This window comes from Oncorhynchus gorbuscha, linkage group LG15 (genome assembly GCF_021184085.1).
Source record: "Oncorhynchus gorbuscha isolate QuinsamMale2020 ecotype Even-year linkage group LG15, OgorEven_v1.0, whole genome shotgun sequence".
NCBI classification, from domain to species: domain Eukaryota; kingdom Metazoa; phylum Chordata; class Actinopteri; order Salmoniformes; family Salmonidae; genus Oncorhynchus; species Oncorhynchus gorbuscha.
This window is the reverse complement of record NC_060187.1, coordinates 75,846,967-75,866,063: the sequence shown is the minus strand read 5'-3', so window position 1 is coordinate 75,866,063 and position 19,097 is coordinate 75,846,967. Positions and strand designations below refer to the sequence as shown.

General features: G+C 42.2%; 2 protein-coding genes across 2 annotated transcripts; both read left to right on the top strand.

Annotated features, from left to right (window-relative positions):
• Window positions 1-872: 872 nt before the first annotated feature.
• On the top strand, window positions 873-2,627 carry LOC123998051 (trypsin-1-like). The gene is made up of 6 exons (XM_046302885.1): window positions 873-1,011; window positions 1,187-1,337; window positions 1,473-1,723; window positions 1,918-2,054; window positions 2,203-2,304; window positions 2,491-2,627. Exons 1-6 carry the CDS (start codon window positions 972-974, stop codon window positions 2,536-2,538), a joined length of 729 nt encoding a protein of 242 aa, XP_046158841.1. The 5' UTR covers window positions 873-971; the 3' UTR covers window positions 2,539-2,627.
• A 5,898-nt stretch (window positions 2,628-8,525) lies between these two features.
• Window positions 8,526-10,605, top strand: LOC123998052 (trypsin-1-like). The gene is made up of 6 exons (XM_046302886.1): window positions 8,526-8,664; window positions 8,840-8,990; window positions 9,126-9,376; window positions 9,570-9,706; window positions 9,855-9,956; window positions 10,143-10,605. The coding sequence occupies exons 1-6, from the start codon at window positions 8,625-8,627 to the stop codon at window positions 10,188-10,190; spliced, it is 729 nt and encodes a 242-aa protein (XP_046158842.1). The 5' UTR covers window positions 8,526-8,624; the 3' UTR covers window positions 10,191-10,605.
• Window positions 10,606-19,097: the final 8,492 nt, after the last annotated feature.

Here is a 19,097-nt window from a genome sequence, read left to right as displayed (position 1 = left end):
GGGTTGAACTGGGATGTGGACATGAAGTTAGGATTAGGGTTGAGGGTTTGGGTTGAACTGGGATGTGGACATGAAGATAAGGTTAGGGTTAGGATAGAGGGTTAGGGTTTGGGTTGATTAGGGATTTGGAACAGAAGCTAGGGGTAGGGTTGTGGCAAGGTTTCAAGTTGAGCTGGGACGTGAAATGAAGGTAGGGTTAGGGTTGAGAGATATGGGTAAGATTAGGATTAAGCCGGGGTGTAGACTTTAATTTACTGTCGAAGTACAACTGTTTATTTGAATAGTGTTAATACCTAATATAATACATTACACTACCCAAGTGTGTGCTTACTTTGATTTTTTACTGCACATAACTGCATACAGTATAATGATTTTTGTAGGAATTTATGGTTATACAACTTATGTAATGAACTCATGGCCATATAAGGTATAGAGTCTATTTTTAAGACAGCCTTGAATGACTTTCCAACAAAACCCCATAAACCCAGTTTACTTGTTTACAAAGCTAAATTTGGCCTTGTGAGCAGCAAAGTTGTGTTTGTCGACTTCTCCAAGAGAATACCACCGTGTGAACCACACAGCTGTGTTGCAGTCATGTTGAGGTCAAGATACAGTCTGAACTGCAGAGAATACTGGCCATCTCAAACTGGCAGTTGTAGTGCACTGTACATTTATCACTGTCTCCTGTAAGAAATTCAATCAAATGCAGATGGTAAGAACCTGCACTTAAAAGTACTGAGACTAATGAAAACATATACTTAGCTTTCTGCTGCCTTCAGGGTCAAATTCATATCACACCATGATGGAAAATGCTTTGTCATAATGCTGACCTTGGCAGTGCACCTTTTGCCTCTGATTGGATTTCTGTTGACCAATCAAACAGTTCCATTAAACGGGGCGGCACAACGAATTCTGCATATATACCAGAGGTGCAGATTAACCCCTTTCATCGACAGGATCATACAGCAACCATGATTTCTCTGGTCTTCGTTCTGCTCATTGGAGCCGCTTGTGAGTATAATAATGACCATAGAAAAAGAACAGGACTGTGTAATGACACTAACATCACAAATGTGTTTTTTTGACGTAATTAAGAAATATATTGTTGTTTTATCATAGTGCTATGCTTTTCCATCTCAAAAGCTGAGGTAATATCGCTAAGAATATGCCTGCTCTCTGTTTACAGTCGCCACGGAGGACGACAAGATCGTTGGAGGGTATGAGTGTAAGGCCTACTCCCAGCCCCACCAGGTGTCTCTGAACTCTGGGTACCACTTCTGTGGTGGCTCCTTGGTCAATGAGAATTGGGTTGTGTCTGCTGCTCACTGCTACAAGTCGTAAGTACAATCCCAAGGGAACTACTAGCAACATATTGAGTCAATAACAACTAGCAACAATTTGATAAGCTTAACTTTTGCGAAACTAAAGGAAACAAGTGAACTCCACATTCACATGAATTCTCTCTCTTTCAGCCGTGTGGAGGTGCGTCTGGGCGAGCACAACATCAAGGTGACTGAGGGTAGCGAGCAGTTCATCTCTTCATCCCGCGTGATCCGTCACCCCAACTACAGCTCCTACAACATCAACAATGACATCATGCTGATCAAGCTGAGCAAGCCTGCCACCCTCAACACCTACGTGCAGCCTGTTGCTCTGCCCAGCAGCTGTGCCCCCGCGGGCACCATGTGTACCGTCTCTGGATGGGGCAACACCATGAGCTCCAGTGAGTGCAGAACCTGGGTCAAAGGTTACATGAGCCAGTTGGTCATCTTCATGGTGACTGAGTGTGTTTACAGGCATTAGCAAATGTAAACCTACTATTAAAAACACTGTCATTATGTCTAACTATAACTCTCCTCCTTCTACCTTCCTCCCTCCATCCTTCTCTCTCTCGCTCTCTCTATTCCTTCCTTACAGCCGCAGATGGCGACAAGCTGCAGTGCCTGAACATCCCCATCCTGTCCTACAGCGACTGTAACAACTCCTACCCTGGCATGATCACCAACGCCATGTTCTGCGCTGGATACCTGGAGGGAGGCAAGGACTCTTGCCAGGTACTTACCACACTGACCTCAATTCAGGGGTATCACAAGGATGACTTTAAATTGACTTATTCAGTTGATTAAAAATATATTGAGAATGAAATAACCAATTAATATCACTATCTCGATCTCTCAATCTTTATCTATCTCTCTCTCTCAGGGTGACTCTGGTGGCCCTGTGGTGTGCAATGGTGAGCTCCAGGGTGTTGTGTCCTGGGGTTATGGCTGTGCCGAGCCCGGTAACCCCGGTGTCTACGCCAAGGTAAGACAGAAAAATAATTTTCATGTTGTGTTTGAGGAAAACATCAACATTCATACATCACTGTGACTTACTTTGGTTTCCTGAAGGAAAAAGACATTGAGTCTATAAAACATTGATTGATGGTTCTCATGTTGCCTCCCATTGAGTGTGTCCACTAATGTCTCCCTTCTTCTTCTCTTCCTTCAGGTGTGCATCTTCAATGACTGGCTGACCAGCACCATGGCCACCTACTAAGTACATCCCGTTCCAGATCAACATCCACCTTTTGTACGGGAGATTAAACATTATTTATGTTTATGATAAATAAAGCATTTAACACTAAATACTTTTTTCTGTTGTGTTTGTACTTTCACTGTCCTTAGAAATCTTTGTAAAGGTCTTTCTATCTTCTCATGTCAAGTAGTTTTACTAGTAAACACCGGAGAAACTAGGAACCACTAGCAAATTGTTAAAGTATGGATCAAGAATATACTGTTTTTCTTTCTAAAGGATACAGGGGTGAATTCATTGTGTCATGGTACCCTACCTTAACCATTTGATTTGTATCAATACAGCAAGATACAACAAGGAACATTATTGATTGCAATGATTTGTTTCTATAGTTGTGTATTGATGCATTGCTGCTCACAATAGCTGATGTACGGATGTTAAAAGTGTGGCATAATTGCTCCTCCTTCTTACCTATTTAGAGTATTGTCTCTGAGAGTTGTGTTGCTACTGAAATACAATGTAGTGCAACATGAATATGGTTAGATCTTACATAATGCTTTACACCGAGCAAAAATATAAACTGTGACAACTTGGTTTCTCTAAAGAAAAAGACATTGAGTCTATAAAACAGATTGGTGGTTCTCATGTTGCCTCCCATTGAGTGTGTCCACTAATGTCTTGAAGAGTATTACTAGGGCCGGCTCTAGCCTTTTTGGAGCCCGATGCAAGATGTGGTTGGGGAGGCCCACCACCTCGCAAAAAATATATGGGGGATTGGAAATGATATAGACAATTTCATTGATAGAAGCCACAATTTATCTGCAACATTAAAGCTAATCTATAATCTTCTTGAATAACAATCATAATAAAAAATATATAGAGTATATATTAATATGGGCCCCGTGGAGGCCTGGGCACATGTCCTGCGTGCCCGGTTGGTATTCGGCCATGATTACTACAAGTTTATATAGCTGGCTAGATCAAATACCAATCTAAAACTGTTTTACTGACATGGCTGTACTCAGGATCAGTCAAATGGAATGGCTAATTGAGTGACTGTCAAGGACAGTAGTAATAGTAATTTAGTAATAGTAAATCAATAATAATTTGAGACCATGACTGAGTTACACCCAAAAAAGTCCAAAATAAATAAAATGTGTTTGTTTTTGTGGTCAGGGGACCCCTAGCTGTCGGGTGCTTTAAACGACAAAATCAAATCAAATGTATTTATATAGCCCTTCGTACATCAGCTGATATCTCAAAGTGCTGTACAGAAACCCAGCCTAAAACCCCAAACAGCAAGCAATGCAGGCGTAGAAGCACGGTGGCTAGGAAAAACTCCCTAGAAAGGGACCACTTACATTGCTTATGCCTAGAACCGGTTCTGAGTATAACTTATAAATGCGTCTGGAGCTCAGATTCCTGAAGTCGAATGACCAAAGCGCCCTCTCGTGGCCTCAATGTAACACACTGCATATCACCAAAAGATAGGCGGAGATTGTTGACAAGCGAATTACTCTGTGGATAATTTAGATTTTAAAGGCAATTTACTACTTTCCATAGCAATCATTAAGTTAAAGTTCAATTTGTAACTTGTGTGAACTATTTCATCTAACCTTTTAAACTCTTAGGAGGAATTTCACTTTAAACATTGTTCTATTGGAATCTTCATATTATGATCATTCCATAAATCGATAAAGTGCCGTGAAAACGTACTTTCCCCCTTTGTAATTTTCTATAATTTTGCATATTTTTGATACTGAATATCACATCCTTAACCACAAACCTAATATTAGACAAAGGGAACCTGAGTGAACAAATCACACACCAATTACATACATATTTCATTAACAATGTTATGCAACACCCAATGTCCCTGTGTGAAAAAGTAATTGCCCCCTTACACTCAATAACTGGTTGTGCCACCTTTAGCTGCAATGACTCCAACCAAACACTTCCTGTAGTTGTTGATCAGTCTCTCCCATCGCTGTGGAGGAATTTTGGCCCACTCTTCCATGCAGAACTGCTTTAACTCAGCGACAGTTCTGGACTTTGACAAGAAGATTCCAAAACTTCAAATCTGTTGATTTTCATGTAGACTTCATTGTGTGTTTTAGATCATTGTCATCCATCTCTCCTAGAACATTCTTCCAAGAGTCTTGATGATCATCCAGGTGCTATTTGGCAAAGTTCTGGGATGAGATGGGTCCCATTATGTCTGGCGAAAACCAAACACTACATTCCACAGTAAGAACGTCAGGCCATCCGTCTGAGAGCTGAAGCTGAAGCACAGCTGGGTTATGCAGCAAGACAATGATCCAAACACACAATCATGTGAAAATGGTTAAAAAGCAACAAATATGAAGTTTTTCAAGGGCCCAGTCAAGGTCTATACCTAATCCCAATTGAGATGCTGTGGCAAGACTTGAAACAAGCAGTTCAAACCCACACTTTTCACAATTCCCGACATTTAATCATAGTAAAGATTCTCTGTCTTAGGTCAGGATCACCACTTTATTTTAAGAACGTGAAATGTCAGAATAATAGTAGAGAGAATGATTTATTTCAGCTTTTATTTCTTTCATCACATTCCCAGTGGGTCAGAAGTGTACATACACTCAATTAGTATTTGGTAGCATTGCCTTTAAATTGTTTAACTTGGGTCAAACATTTTGGGTAGCCTTCCACAAGCTTCCCACAATAAGTTGGGTGAATTTTGGCCCACTCCTCCTGACAGAGCTGGAATAACTGAGTCAGGTTTGTAGGCCTCCTTGCTCACACATGCTTTTTCAGTTCTGCCCACAAACTTTCTATAGGATTGAGGTCAGGGCTTTATGATGGCCACTCCAATACCTTGACTTTGTTGTCCTTAAGCCATTTTGCCACAACTTTAGAGGTATGCTTGGGGTCATTGTCCATTTGGAAGACCCATTAAAAATATATATATATATTTTACCTTTATTTAAATAGGCATGTCAGTTAAGAACACATTCTTATTTTTAATGAAGGCCTAGGAACAGTGGGTTAACAGCCTTATTCAGGGAATGACAGATTTTTACCTTGTCAGCTCAGGGATTCAATCTTGCAATCTTTTCAGTTACTCGTCCAACGCTCTAACTTTGTTATAAACACTTTGTTGGTAATGACAGAGGTCAAACGTTTTCTCTAAGTCTTCACAAGGTTTTCCCACACTGTTACTGCTCTTTTGGCCCATTCCTCCATGCAGATCTCTTCTAGAGCAGTGATGTTTTGGGGCTGTTGCTGGGCAACACGGACTTTCAACTGCCTCCAAAGATTTTCTATGGGGTTGAGATCTGGAGACTGGCTAGGCCACTCCAGGACGTTGAAATGCTTCTTACGAAGCCACTCCTTCGTTGCCCGGGCGGTGTGTTTGGGATCATTGCAATGCTGAAAGACCCAGCCACGTTTCATCTTCAATGCCCTTGCTGATGGAAGGAGGTTTTCACTCAAAATCTCACAATACATGGCCCCATTCATTCTTTCCTTTACACGGATCAGTCGTCCTGGTCCCTTTGCAGAAAAGCAGCCCCAAAGCATGATGTTTCCACCCCCATGCTTCACAGTAGGTATGGTGTTCTTTGGATGCAACTCAGCATTCTTTGTCCTCCAAACACGACGAGTTGAGTTTTTACCAAAAAGTTATATTTTGGTTTCATCTGACCATATGACATTCTCCCAATCTTCTTCTGGATCATCCAAATGCTCTCTAGCAAACTTCAGACGGGCCTGGACATGTACTGGCTTATGCAGGGGGACACGTCTGGCACTGCAGCGTAGTGTGTTACTGATGGTAGGCTTTGTTACTTTGGTCCCAGCTCTCTGCAGGTCATTCACTAGGTCCCCCCGTGTGGTTCTGGGATTTTTGCTCACCGTTCTTGTGATCATTTTGACCCCACGGGGTGAGATCTTGCGTGGAACCCCAGATCGAGGGAGATAATCAGTGGTCTTGTATTTCTTCCATTTCCTAATAATTGCTCCCACAGTTGATTCCTTCAAACCAAGCTGCTTACCTATTGCAGATTCAGTCTTCCCAGCCTGGTGCAGGTCTACAATTTTGTTTCTGGTGTCCTTTGACAGCTCTTTGGTCTTGGCCATAGTGGAGTTTGGAGTGTGACTGTTTGAAGTTGTGGACAGGTGTCCTTTATACTGATAACAAGTTCAAACAGGTGCCATTAATACAGGTAACGAGTGGAGGACAGAGGAGCCTCTTAAAGAAGAAGTTACAGGTCTGTGAGAGCCAGAAATCTTGCTTGTTTGTAGGTGACCAAATACTTATTTTCCACCATAATTTGCAAATTAATTAATTAAAAATCCTACAATGTGAGTTTCTGGATTTTTTTTCTCTAATTTGGTCTGTCATAGTTGATGTGTACCTATGATGAAAATTACAGGCCTCTCTCATCTTTTTAAGTGGGAGAACTTGCACAATTGGTGGCTGACTAAATATTTTTTTGCCCCACTGTATATAAGGTAATCGCCCTCTGGGCCACCATAATCACAACTTTTTTTAACTGGTCATTTAGTACAGTACCATTTTTTTCATACTTAACACATGCCTGGGTTGAACATAAAGCTGGGTTATGGTTAGTTTTAGTGTTAGTGTTGAGGCTACGGTTGCGGTTGAGCCAAATTGAGTTATGAGTATGTTAAATGTTTATTATGAGTTGGATAAACTGATTGATTGGTTTAATTATTTTCAGTTGGGTAAACTGGTTATTTTGAGAGATCGATAAATGTATTATTCTTGTACTATTCTTACTTAATTGAGGTTGGTAAACGTATTGGGCTAAAGTTGAGCTGGGATGTGGACATGAAGTTAGGGTTGAGGGTTGAGGGTTGAGGGTTTGGGTTGAGCTGGGATGTGGACATGAAGTTAGGGTTGAGGGTTGAGGGTTTGGGTTGAGCTGGGATGTGGACATGAAGTTAGGGTTGAGGGTTGAGGGTTGAGGGTTTGGGTTGAGCTGGGATGTGGACATGAAGTTAGGGTTGAGGGTTGAGGGTTGAGGGTTTTTGGGTTGAGCTGGGATGTGGACATGAAGTTAGGGTTGAGGGTTGAGGTTTGAGGGTTTGGGTTGAGCTGGGATGTGGACATGAAGTTCGGGTTGAGGTTTGAGGGTATGGGTTGAGCTGGGATGTTGACATGAAGTTAGGGTTGAGGGTTTGGGTTGAGCAGGGATGTGGACATGAAGCTAGGGTTAGTTAGGGTGAGGGTTAGTGTTTGGGTTGAGCCAGGATGTTGACATGAAGCTAGGGTTAGTTAGGGTTGAGGGTTGAGCAGTGACGTGGAAGAGAAGCTTGGGTTAGATTTAGGGTTGAGGCCAGGGTTAGGGTTTGGGTTGAGCAGAGACTTGGACATGAAGCTAGGTTCAGAATTGAATCTATGGTTATGGGTAAGATTAGAGTTGAGACAGGGTGAAGACATCAATCTACTGTCAAGGTTTATTCATAATTCATATAATAAGCTGCACTACCCAAGTGTTTGCTTATTTTGAGTGTTTTACTGTATATTAATTGCATACAGTATAACTTATGTAATGATTCAAAATCAAATTTTAAGACAGCCTTGCATGACATTCCAACAAAACCCCTTAAACCCTTAAACCCAGTTTACTTGTTTACAAAGCTAAATTTGGCCTTGTGAGCAGCAAAGTTGTGTTTGTCGACTTCTCCAAGAGAATACCACCGTGTGAACCACACAGCTGTGTTGCAGTCATGTTGAGGTCAAGATACAGTCTGAACTGCAGAGAATACTGGCCATCTCAAACTGGCAGTTGTAGTGCACTGTACATGTATCACTGTCTCCTGTAAGAAATTCAATCAAATGCAGATGGTAAGAACCTGCACTTAAAAGTACTGAGACTAATGAAAACATATACTTAGCTTTCTGCTGCCTTCAGGGTCAAATTCATATCACACCATGATGGAAAATGCTTTGTCATAATGCTGACCTTGGCAGTGCACCTTTTGCCTCTGATTGGATTTCTGTTGACCAATCAAACAGTTCCATTAAACGGGGCGGCACAACCAATTCTGCATATATACCAGAGGTGCAGATTAACCCCTTTCATCGACAGGATCATACAGCAACCATGATTTCTCTGGTCTTCGTTCTGCTCATTGGAGCCGCTTGTGAGTATAATAATGACCATAGAAAAAGAACAGGACTGTGTAATGACACTAACATCACAAATGTGTTTTTTTGACGTTATTAAGAAATATGTTGTTGTTTTATCATAGTGCTATGCTTTTCCATCTCAAAAGCTGAGGTAATATCGCTAAGAATATGCCTGCTCTCTGTTTACAGTCGCCACGGAGGACGACAAGATCGTTGGAGGGTATGAGTGTAAGGCCTACTCCCAGCCCCACCAGGTGTCTCTGAACTCTGGGTACCACTTCTGTGGTGGCTCCTTGGTCAATGAGAATTGGGTTGTGTCTGCTGCTCACTGCTACAAGTCGTAAGTACACTCCCAAGGGAACTACTAGCAACATATTGAGTCAATAACAACTAGCAACAATTTGATAAGCTTAACTTTTGCGAAACTAAAGGAAACAAGTGAACTCCACATTCACATGAATTCTCTCTCTTTCAGCCGTGTGGAGGTGCGTCTGGGCGAGCACAACATCAAGGTGACTGAGGGTAGCGAGCAGTTCATCTCTTCATCCCGCGTGATCCGTCACCCCAACTACAGCTCCTACAACATCAACAATGACATCATGCTGATCAAGCTGAGCAAGCCTGCCACCCTCAACACCTACGTGCAGCCTGTTGCTCTGCCCAGCAGCTGTGCCCCCGCGGGCACCATGTGTACCGTCTCTGGATGGGGCAACACCATGAGCTCCAGTGAGTGCAGAACCTGGGTCAAAGGTTACATGAGCCAGTTGGTCATCTTCATGGTGACTGAGTGTGTTTACAGACATAGCAAATGTAGACCTATTATTAAAAACACTGTCATTATGTCTAACTATAACTCTCCTCCTTCTACCTTCCTCCCTCCATCCTTCTCTCTCTCGCTCTCTCTATTCCTTCCTTACAGCCGCAGATGGCGACAAGCTGCAGTGCCTGAACATCCCCATCCTGTCCTACAGCGACTGTAACAACTCCTACCCTGGCATGATCACCAACGCCATGTTCTGCGCTGGATACCTGGAGGGAGGCAAGGACTCTTGCCAGGTACTTACCACACTGACCTCAATTCAGGGGTATCACAAGGATGACTTTAAATTGACTTATTCAGTTGATTAAAAATATATTGAGAATGAAATAACCAATTAATATCACTATCTCGATCTCTCAATCTTTATCTATCTCTTTCTCTCAGGGTGACTCTGGTGGCCCTGTGGTGTGCAATGGTGAGCTCCAGGGTGTTGTGTCCTGGGGTTATGGCTGTGCCGAGCCCGGTAACCCCGGTGTCTACGCCAAGGTAAGACAGAAAAATTGTTTTCATGTTGTGTTTGAGGAAAACATCAACATTCATACATCACTGTGACATCACTTGGTTTCCCAAAAGAAAAAGACATTGAGTCTATAAAACATTGATTGATGGTTCTCATGTTGCCTCCCATTGAGTGTGTCCACTAATGTCTCCCTTCTTCTTCTCTTCCTTCAGGTGTGCATCTTCAATGACTGGCTGACCAGCACCATGGCCACCTACTAAGTCTGATCCTCCAGCATGGTCCCAGAACTCTACAACATCATGTGCAGTTCAACATCTACCTTTTATACTGGAGATGAAATACTAATGACAAATAAAGCATTTAACATAATTTGAGTTACTGTGTCTATTCCCAAGGTAGAAAACTAATTTAAAAAAATATATACTGTAGAAAGTACTTCTTACATGCATGCAGCATAGAACACATGTTCATGAATGTAGTAGTGCAATAGTATGTTCTGTATGTCATCAAAGGAGTGTTGATTACAAGTGGAATGTCTCAATTTGTGTTGGTTTATAAATGCTGTAATTATAACAGCTTAAGCACTTCTAAAGTACATATACTGTAGGTGTTTTTAAGTCTTCAATAAACTATAAGGGATAAGTCCGAATACACAACGTATTCTGATAATATCAAGAAAGTATTGATCTTCAGTTGACCAATCAGAGTATGTTAAAAGAGGGTCCTACCAGTCCCATGTATTTTTGGCTATCAAGTATTCTAAGTGGGAACATATCAAACAAAACTTGGGTTGCAGACTCTCTGGCTCCACAGAATACAGACTCTCTGGCTCCACAGAATACAGACTCTCTGGCTCCACAGAATACAGACTCTCTGGCTCCACACAATACAGACTCTCTGGCTCCACAGAATACAGACTCTCTGGCTCCACAGAATACAGACTCTCTGGCTCCACAGAATACAGACTCTCTGGCTCCACAGAATACAGACTCTCTGGCTCCACAGAATACAGACTCTCTGGCTCCACAGAATCCAGACTCTCTGGCTCCACAGAATACAGACTCTCTGGCTCCACAGAATACAGACTCTCTGGCTCCACAGAATACAGACTCTCTGGCTCCACAGAATACAGACTCTCTGGCTCCACAGAATACAGACTCTCTGGCTCCACAGAATACAGACTCTCTGGCTCCACAGAATACAGACTCTCTGGCTCCACAGAATACAGACTCTCTGGCTCCACAGAATACAGACTCTCTGGCTCCACAGAATACAGACTCTCTGGCTCCACAGAATACAGACTCTCTGGCTCCACAGAATACAGACTCTCTGGCTCCACAGAATACAGACTCTCTGGCTCCACAGAATACAGACTCTCTGGCTCCACAGAATACAGACTCTCTGGCTCCACAGAATACAGACTCTCTGGCACAGAATACAGACTCTCTGGCTCCACAGAATACAGACTCTCTGGCTCCACAGAATACAGACTCTCTGGCTCCACAGAATACAGACTCTCTGGCTCCACAGAATACAGACTCTCTGGCTCCACAGAATACAGACTCTCTGGCTCCACAGAATACAGACTCTCTGGCTCCACAGAATACAGACTCTCTGGCTCCACAGAATACAGACTCCCACAGAATACAGACTCTCTGGCTCCACAGAATACAGACTCTCTGGCTCCACAGAATACAGACTCTCTGGCTCCACAGAATACAGACTCTCTGGCTCCACAGAATACAGACTCTCTGGCTCCACAGAATACAGACTCTCTGGCTCCACAGAATACAGACTCTCTGGCTCCACAGAATACAGACTCTCTGGCTCCACAGAATACAGACTCTCTGGCTCCACAGAATACAGACTCTCTGGCTCCACAGAATACAGACTCTCTGGCTCCACAGAATACAGACTCTCTGGCTCCACAGAATACAGACTCTCTGGCTCCACAGAATACAGACTCTCTGGCTCCACAGAATACAGACTCTCTGGCTCCACACAATACAGACTCTCTGGCTCCACAGAATACAGACTCTCTGGCTCCACAGAATACAGACTCTCTGGCTCCACAGAATACAGACTCTCTGGCTCCACAGAATACAGACTCTCTGGCTCCACAGAATACAGACTCTCTGGCTCCACAGAATACAGACTATCTGACTCCACAGAATACAGACTCTGGCTCCACAGAATACAGACTCTCTGGCTCCACAGAATACAGACTCTCTGGCTCCACAGAATACAGACTCTCTGGCTCCACAGAATACAGACTCTCTGGCTCCACAGAATACAGACTCTCTGGCTCCACAGAATACAGACTCTCTGGCTCCACAGAATACAGACTAACTGACTGACTACTCTCTCTACAAATCATTAGGATTATGTTATTTCTTAATTTGGGTGATCTATCCATTTAACCTTGTAAACTGTTAGGAGGAATCATTTCTCACTATAAACATCTTTCTATTGGAAACGTCATAGACGTGTTCATATTTTCCGTAAATCCATGTGGCAACATTAATGATTGTTTTCTTTGGAGCTATGCCTGTGTAAATGCCAGAGAGAAGTGATCACTTGATGCATAAAAACAGTTACAACTTTGTATTTCCTCCAATGAATCAAAATGAACTATATTCAGTGAAGAGTGCATTTTGTCTACACATTTTAAATTGCTGCTACAGTATGCTATTAACACATACTGTTGTGTATGTGTGTAACGGATTTCCTCCTCTTCGTCTGAGGAGGAGTAAGGATCGGACCAAAACGCAGTGTGGTTATTGTCCATATTGATTTATTCAAAAACACAACTGAACACTGGAACAAAATAATGAACGTGAAATATACAAAACTGAAACAGTACCGTGTGGCCCAAACACTCACACGGAAACAAACACCCACACACCAAAAGTGAAACCCAGGCTACCTACGTATGATTCTCAATCAGAGACAACTGACACCTGCCTCTGATTGAGAACCATACTAGGCCGAACACAAAAACCAACATAGAAAATCAAACATAGACTTCCCACCCCAACTCACGCCCTGACCATACTAAAACAAAGAATAAAATAACAAAACTATGGTCAGAACGTGACAATGTGTTCAATAGTGTAAGGCGCCTTTAAGGGGGTTCGAAGGCTGGAATGTCAACTATAATGAAAGTTAAGATCAGACAGAGGCAGCATACAGGAGCGATATAAAAAGTCACTTTAATCTCTATAAGCAACCACCATCTCAATCAGTTCACATGACAGACAGGAATTTATAGACACAGGTCAGGCATTACCAATCAATGATAATCAATTAGTAATCACACTTACAATAGCTTACTTGTAACCCATTTCACCAACAACTTAAAACCCCACTCATGTAGTAAAAACTCTAAGCGCTCTTTCAATCAGATCCGCTTTAGCAGACATCGGCATAGTGGTTGGTTGTTTTCTGGTTGTTGGAGGTGCAACTGCATTAACTGTCAAATCCACAAGTGGCTCCCAGCCTAGTGGTTAGGATTTGGCTCTCTCACCGCCGCGTCCTGGGTCCGCTTCCTGGTCACGTAACTGCTTTTGGGGGCTCCCGAGTGGTGTAGCAGTCTAAAGCACTGCATCTCAGTGCTTGATGTGTCACAACAAACACTCTGGTTTGAATCCAGGCTGTATCACAACCGGCCGTGATTGGGAATCCCATAGGGCGGCGCACAATTGGCCCATATTTGGCCAGTGTAGGCTGTCATTGTAAATAATAATTTGTTCTTATCTGACTTGCCTAGTTAAACCTGCATTTTTTTAGACTACAGTAATTCCTTTACTGATTTTTCTTTAATTATGTTACCGATTTGGTTTTAATCACTTAATAATACGAAGCCAGGACAGCGGAGTCAATCACCACCTTCCGGAGACACCTGAAACCCCACCTCTTTAAGGAATACCTAGGATAGGATAAGTAATCCTTCTCACCCCCCCCCCTTAAGATTTAGATGCACTATTGTAAAGTGACTGTTCTACTGGATGTCATAAGGTGAATGCACCAATTTGTAAGTCGCTCTGGATAAGAGCGTCTGCTAAATGACTTAAATGTAAATGTAAATCATTCTTAAAAATATACCCGCTCACAACAGTATCGCTAACGTAATGACTTGAAAGAATAAGTGAATTCATAAGAAGTATTATAGTCGAACGTGTTTAGAATTTTTACTCTTTGAGATCAAAAGGTGCCATTGGTACCATGAGTTATCGCTTTGAGTTTTTACACATTAATGATGTCCATGTACCTTGTCCATGTAAAGGAATTTTGAAAAGCCACTTTCAAAAGGCCCCAAACGGCACACTATGACACACTACAAAAGGTCATTCTTTACATTACATTGCCCTTATTACTGTGTAATTACTCATGTAATTACACTGTATTAATTATGAATAATTATTCATGATAAATTACTAATAATTATTAAGTATTGAAATTGTTACAGTGAGTTACAATGCACTTACAGCAGTGAGCCTAACCCCAACTTTAGCCCTAACCCTAACCCTATTTTTTATTCTTATTTTTTTATTTCCCCTTTATTTAACCAGGTAGGCTAGTTGAGAACAAGTTCTCATTTGCAACTGCGACCTGGCCAAGATAAAGCATAGCAGTGTGAGCAGACAACACAGAGTTACACATGGAGTAAACAATTAACAAGTCAATAACACAGTAGAAAAAAAGGGGAGTCTATATACATTGTGTGCAAAAGGCATGAGGAGGTAGGCGAATAATTACAATTTTGCAGATTAACACTGGAGTGATAAATGATCAGATGATCATGTACAGGTAGAGATATTGGTGTGCAAAAGAGCAGAAAAGTAAATAAATAAAAACAGTATGGGGATGAGGTAGGTGAAAATGGGTGGGCTATTTACCAATAGACTATGTACAGCGGCAGCGATTGGTTAGCTGCTCAGATAGCAGATGTTTGAAGTTGGTGAGGGAGATAAAAGTCTCCAACTTCAGCGGTTTTTGCGATTCGTTCCAGTCACAGGCAGCAGAGAACTGGAACGAAAGGCGGCCAAATTAGGTGTTGGCTTTAGGGATGATCAGTGAGATACACCTGCTGGAGCGCGTGCTATGGATGGGTGTTGCCATCGTGACCAGTGAACTGAGATAAGGCGGAGCTTTACCTAGCATGGACTTGTAGATGACCTGGAGCCAGTGGGTCTGGCGACGAATATGCAGCGAGGGCCAGCCGACTAGAGCATACAAGTCGCAGTGGTGGGTGGTATAAGGTGCTTTAGTGACAAAACGGATGGCACTGTGATAAACTGCATCCAGTTTGCTGAGTAGAGTGTTGGAAGCAATTTTGTAAATGGCATCGCTGAAGTCGAGGATCGGTTAGGATAGTAAGTTTTACTAGGGTAAGTTTGGCGGCGTGAGTGAAGGAGGCTTTGTTGTGGAATAGAAAGCCGACTCTTGATTTGATTTTCGATTGGAGATGTTTGATATGAGTCTGGAAGGAGAGTTTACAGTCTAGCCAGACACCTAGGTACTTATAGATGTCCACATATTCAAGGTCGGAACCATCCAGGGTGGTGATGCTGGTCAGGTGTGCAGGTGAAGGCAGCGAACGGTTGAAAAGCATGCATTTGGTTTTACTAGTGTTTAAGAGCAGTTGGAGGCCACGGAAGGAGTGTTGTATGGCATTGAAGCTCGTTTGGAGGTTAGATAGCACAGTGTCCAAGGACGGGCCGGAAGTATATAGAATGGTGTCGTCTGCGTAGAGGTGGATCAGGGAATCGCCCGCAGCAAGAGCAACATCATTGATATATACAGAGAAAAGAGTCGGCCCCTTCGAATTGAACCCTGTGGCAACCCCATAGAGACTGCCAGAGGACCGGACAGCATGCCCTCCGATTTGACACACTGAACTCTGTCTGCAAAGTAATTGGTGAACCAGGCAAGGCAGTCAGGGAACTAATCCTAACCCTAACCCTAAATACAATGCAAAGTACGTACAATGCAACAATGGTTAGTAATTATAATACGTGTTACACTGTAATTACAGGAATAATTACACAGTAAGAAGGGCACTGTAATGTAAAGTGTAACCATCATGTAAAAACATACTACTTTTGTTTTGCTTATGAGTTCACATATAAAACATACTGCATGTGATTTGCATATGAGTTCACATATAAAACATACTGCATGTGATTTGCATATGAGTTCACATATAAAACATAATGCATGTGATTTGCATATGAGTTCACATATAAAACATAGTACATTTGATTTGCATATGAGTTCACATATAAAATATGCTACATTTGATTTGCATATGAGTTCACATATAAAATATACTACTTTTGTTTTGCATATGAGTTCACATATAAAACATAATGCATGTGTTTCACATATGTGTTCACATATAAAACATACTGCATGTGATTTGCATATGAGTTCACATATAAAACATAGTACATTTGTTTGCATATGTGTTCACATATAAAACATACTGCATGTGTTTCACATATGTGTTCACACATAAAACATACTGCATGTGTTGTGGTCCTTCTGTAGCTCAGTTGGTAGAGCATGGCGCTTGTAACGCCAGGGTAGTGGGTTCGATTCCCGGGACCACCCATACGTAGAATGTATGCACACATGACTGTAAGTCGCTTTGGATAAAAGCGTCTGCTAAATGGCATATATTATTTCACATATGTGTTCACATATGAAACATACTGCATGTGTTTCAAATATGTGTTCACACATGAAACATACTGCATGTGTTTCACATATGTGTTCACACATGAAACATACTGCATGTGTTTCACATATGTGTTCACACATGAAACATACTGCATGTGTTTCACATATGTGTTCACATATAAAACATACTGCATGTGTTTCACATATGTGTTCACACATAAAACATGTGTTTCACATATGTGTTCACACATAAAACATACTGCATGTGTTTCACATATGTGTTCACGTGCCATAACCTTCGGTCAGTTCTAAATATGTTGACTTTCCACTTAAACAGGCTTCTGTCAATTTTAAGGCCCAGCCCGAAATCAGAAAAAACGTACCCTTTAGTGAGTCCATTAGCTGCTCCTCCTCGTCGCATGCTCTGCATGTGCTCTGCTCATGGTGGCTCTGTGTCTGTGACTATCAAGCAACAGCTCCGCTTGGGCTGCTCTGCATGCGCTCTGCTCATGGTGGCTCTGTGTCTGTGACTATCAAGCAACAGCTCCGCTTGGGCTGCTCTGCATGTGCTCTGCTCATGGTGGCTCTGTGTCTGTGATGAAGAGATGGTGGCTCTGTGTCTGTGACTATCAAGAACAGCTCCGCTTGGGCTGCTCTGCATGATGCTCTGTGTCTGTGAGTTAGCTGCTCTGCATGTGCTCTGCTCATGGTGGCTTTCTGTGACACACTACATTCTCTGTGTCTGTGATTGTCTGTGAAATAATCTCTCTGCACAATGTCTTATATTTTCTGTCACACTACATTCTTATTTTCTGTGAAATAATCTCTCCTGTCTTATATTTGTCGAAGTTGTTATGATCTTAGTGATGTGTCACTACAGCTTTGATCTTAGTGAGATATGACAGTATTGAGCAGCACAGCATGAGCAAATGACTCAGCTTCGAAATCTTAGTGATCAATTTATTGATAAGCGAGCCCTGCCTGTACCCTAGCTTCGATGAAAAAACAGCCTTATGTATAGTGTCATGGCCTGTCCGGGTTGGAGTTGGGTAGCAGAGCTTTAGGAGTCATTCATTTGGCTAGTGTCGGACTTCTCACAGGCCACACTTTCAGGACCCCCATCAGACCCCCAGTCTCATCGAATCCCATTTTCCACTCAGTCTGCATTCACACCAGAGTCAGTGTAGATGTTTCCCCATCCAGACACCACACACATGTCCCCGGCCTTGGGGCAGGCTGTGGGCAGGGCGATGGGCTTGACAAACTTGTTGAGAGTGACAGGGTGGGCCAGATTCAACAGCATAATGTCTTGGTCCAGGGTCTGGTAGTCATAGTTCTGGAGCTAGTAGATGGCGTCCACAGACAGAGATGATTTGTGAGTGAAAACAGGAGAGAATACATGAAACAGAAAGAAAATATAATGCACTGAAGGAGGAAGAGAGGCTTGAGGGAAAAGATAAGTGAATGTGACCTTAGTATTTACATAATCCAGCAGTGGGAGGCAACCATGATCCACTGGTCGTTGATGAGGGAGCCTCACACTCATAACCCCAACGATCCTATTATCCATAGGAGCTGCCACTGAGGGAAAGAAGGATAGGGAGGGAGGGTGAGATGAGAAAGAGAGGAGGATGGAGAGAGGGAGTCGTGTTCAGAAAGCATGACAGGAGGAAGGAGACAGAAGACAGACAGATGCAGAGGTTAGAGTTAATGTTACAGTATATTATACAAGATGGGCAAATGCCAAATCTACACTGGAGTTGTTTACCAATAAGATAGTGAATGTTTCTGAGTGGCCAATTTACAGTTTTGACTTAAATCTGCTTGAAAATATATGGCAAGACTTGAAAATGGCTGTCTAGCCATGATTCCCAACAATCTTGACAGAGCTTGAAGAATGTTGACAATAATAATGTGCTAATATTGCACAGTCCAGGTGTGTAAAGCTCTTATAGACTTAGCCAAGAAGATTCACAGCTGCTTCTAGATTGTTAACACAGGGAGCTGAATGCTTATGCAACAACTATATTATTATTATTATTATTATATTTTAGTTATACAATTTCTGTGAATCTTTAAAAAAATCTAAAAAAATCTTCCACTTTGACATTACAGATTATTTTGGGTAGATTGTTGACAAAAAAATTCTATCCATTTTAATCCCACTTTGTAACACAATAAAATGTTCCAAAGGGTATGAATACTTTTTCAAGGCACTGTAAATGCACTGTAATTGTATCTTTAAAACTGCTAAGTTTTCTCTCTGTGTAACATTCTGAGTGTAGTGGGTGAGAAGTCAGGCGCAGGAAGCAGAGAGTTCAGGGTAGTGCTACTGTAACGGATGTGAAACAGCTAGCTTAGTTAGCGGTGGTGCGCGCTAAATAGCGTTTCAATCGATGACGTCACTTGCTCTGAGACCTTGAAGTAGTAGTAGTTCCCCTTGCTCTGCAAGGGTCGTGGCTTTTGTGGAGCGATGGGTAACG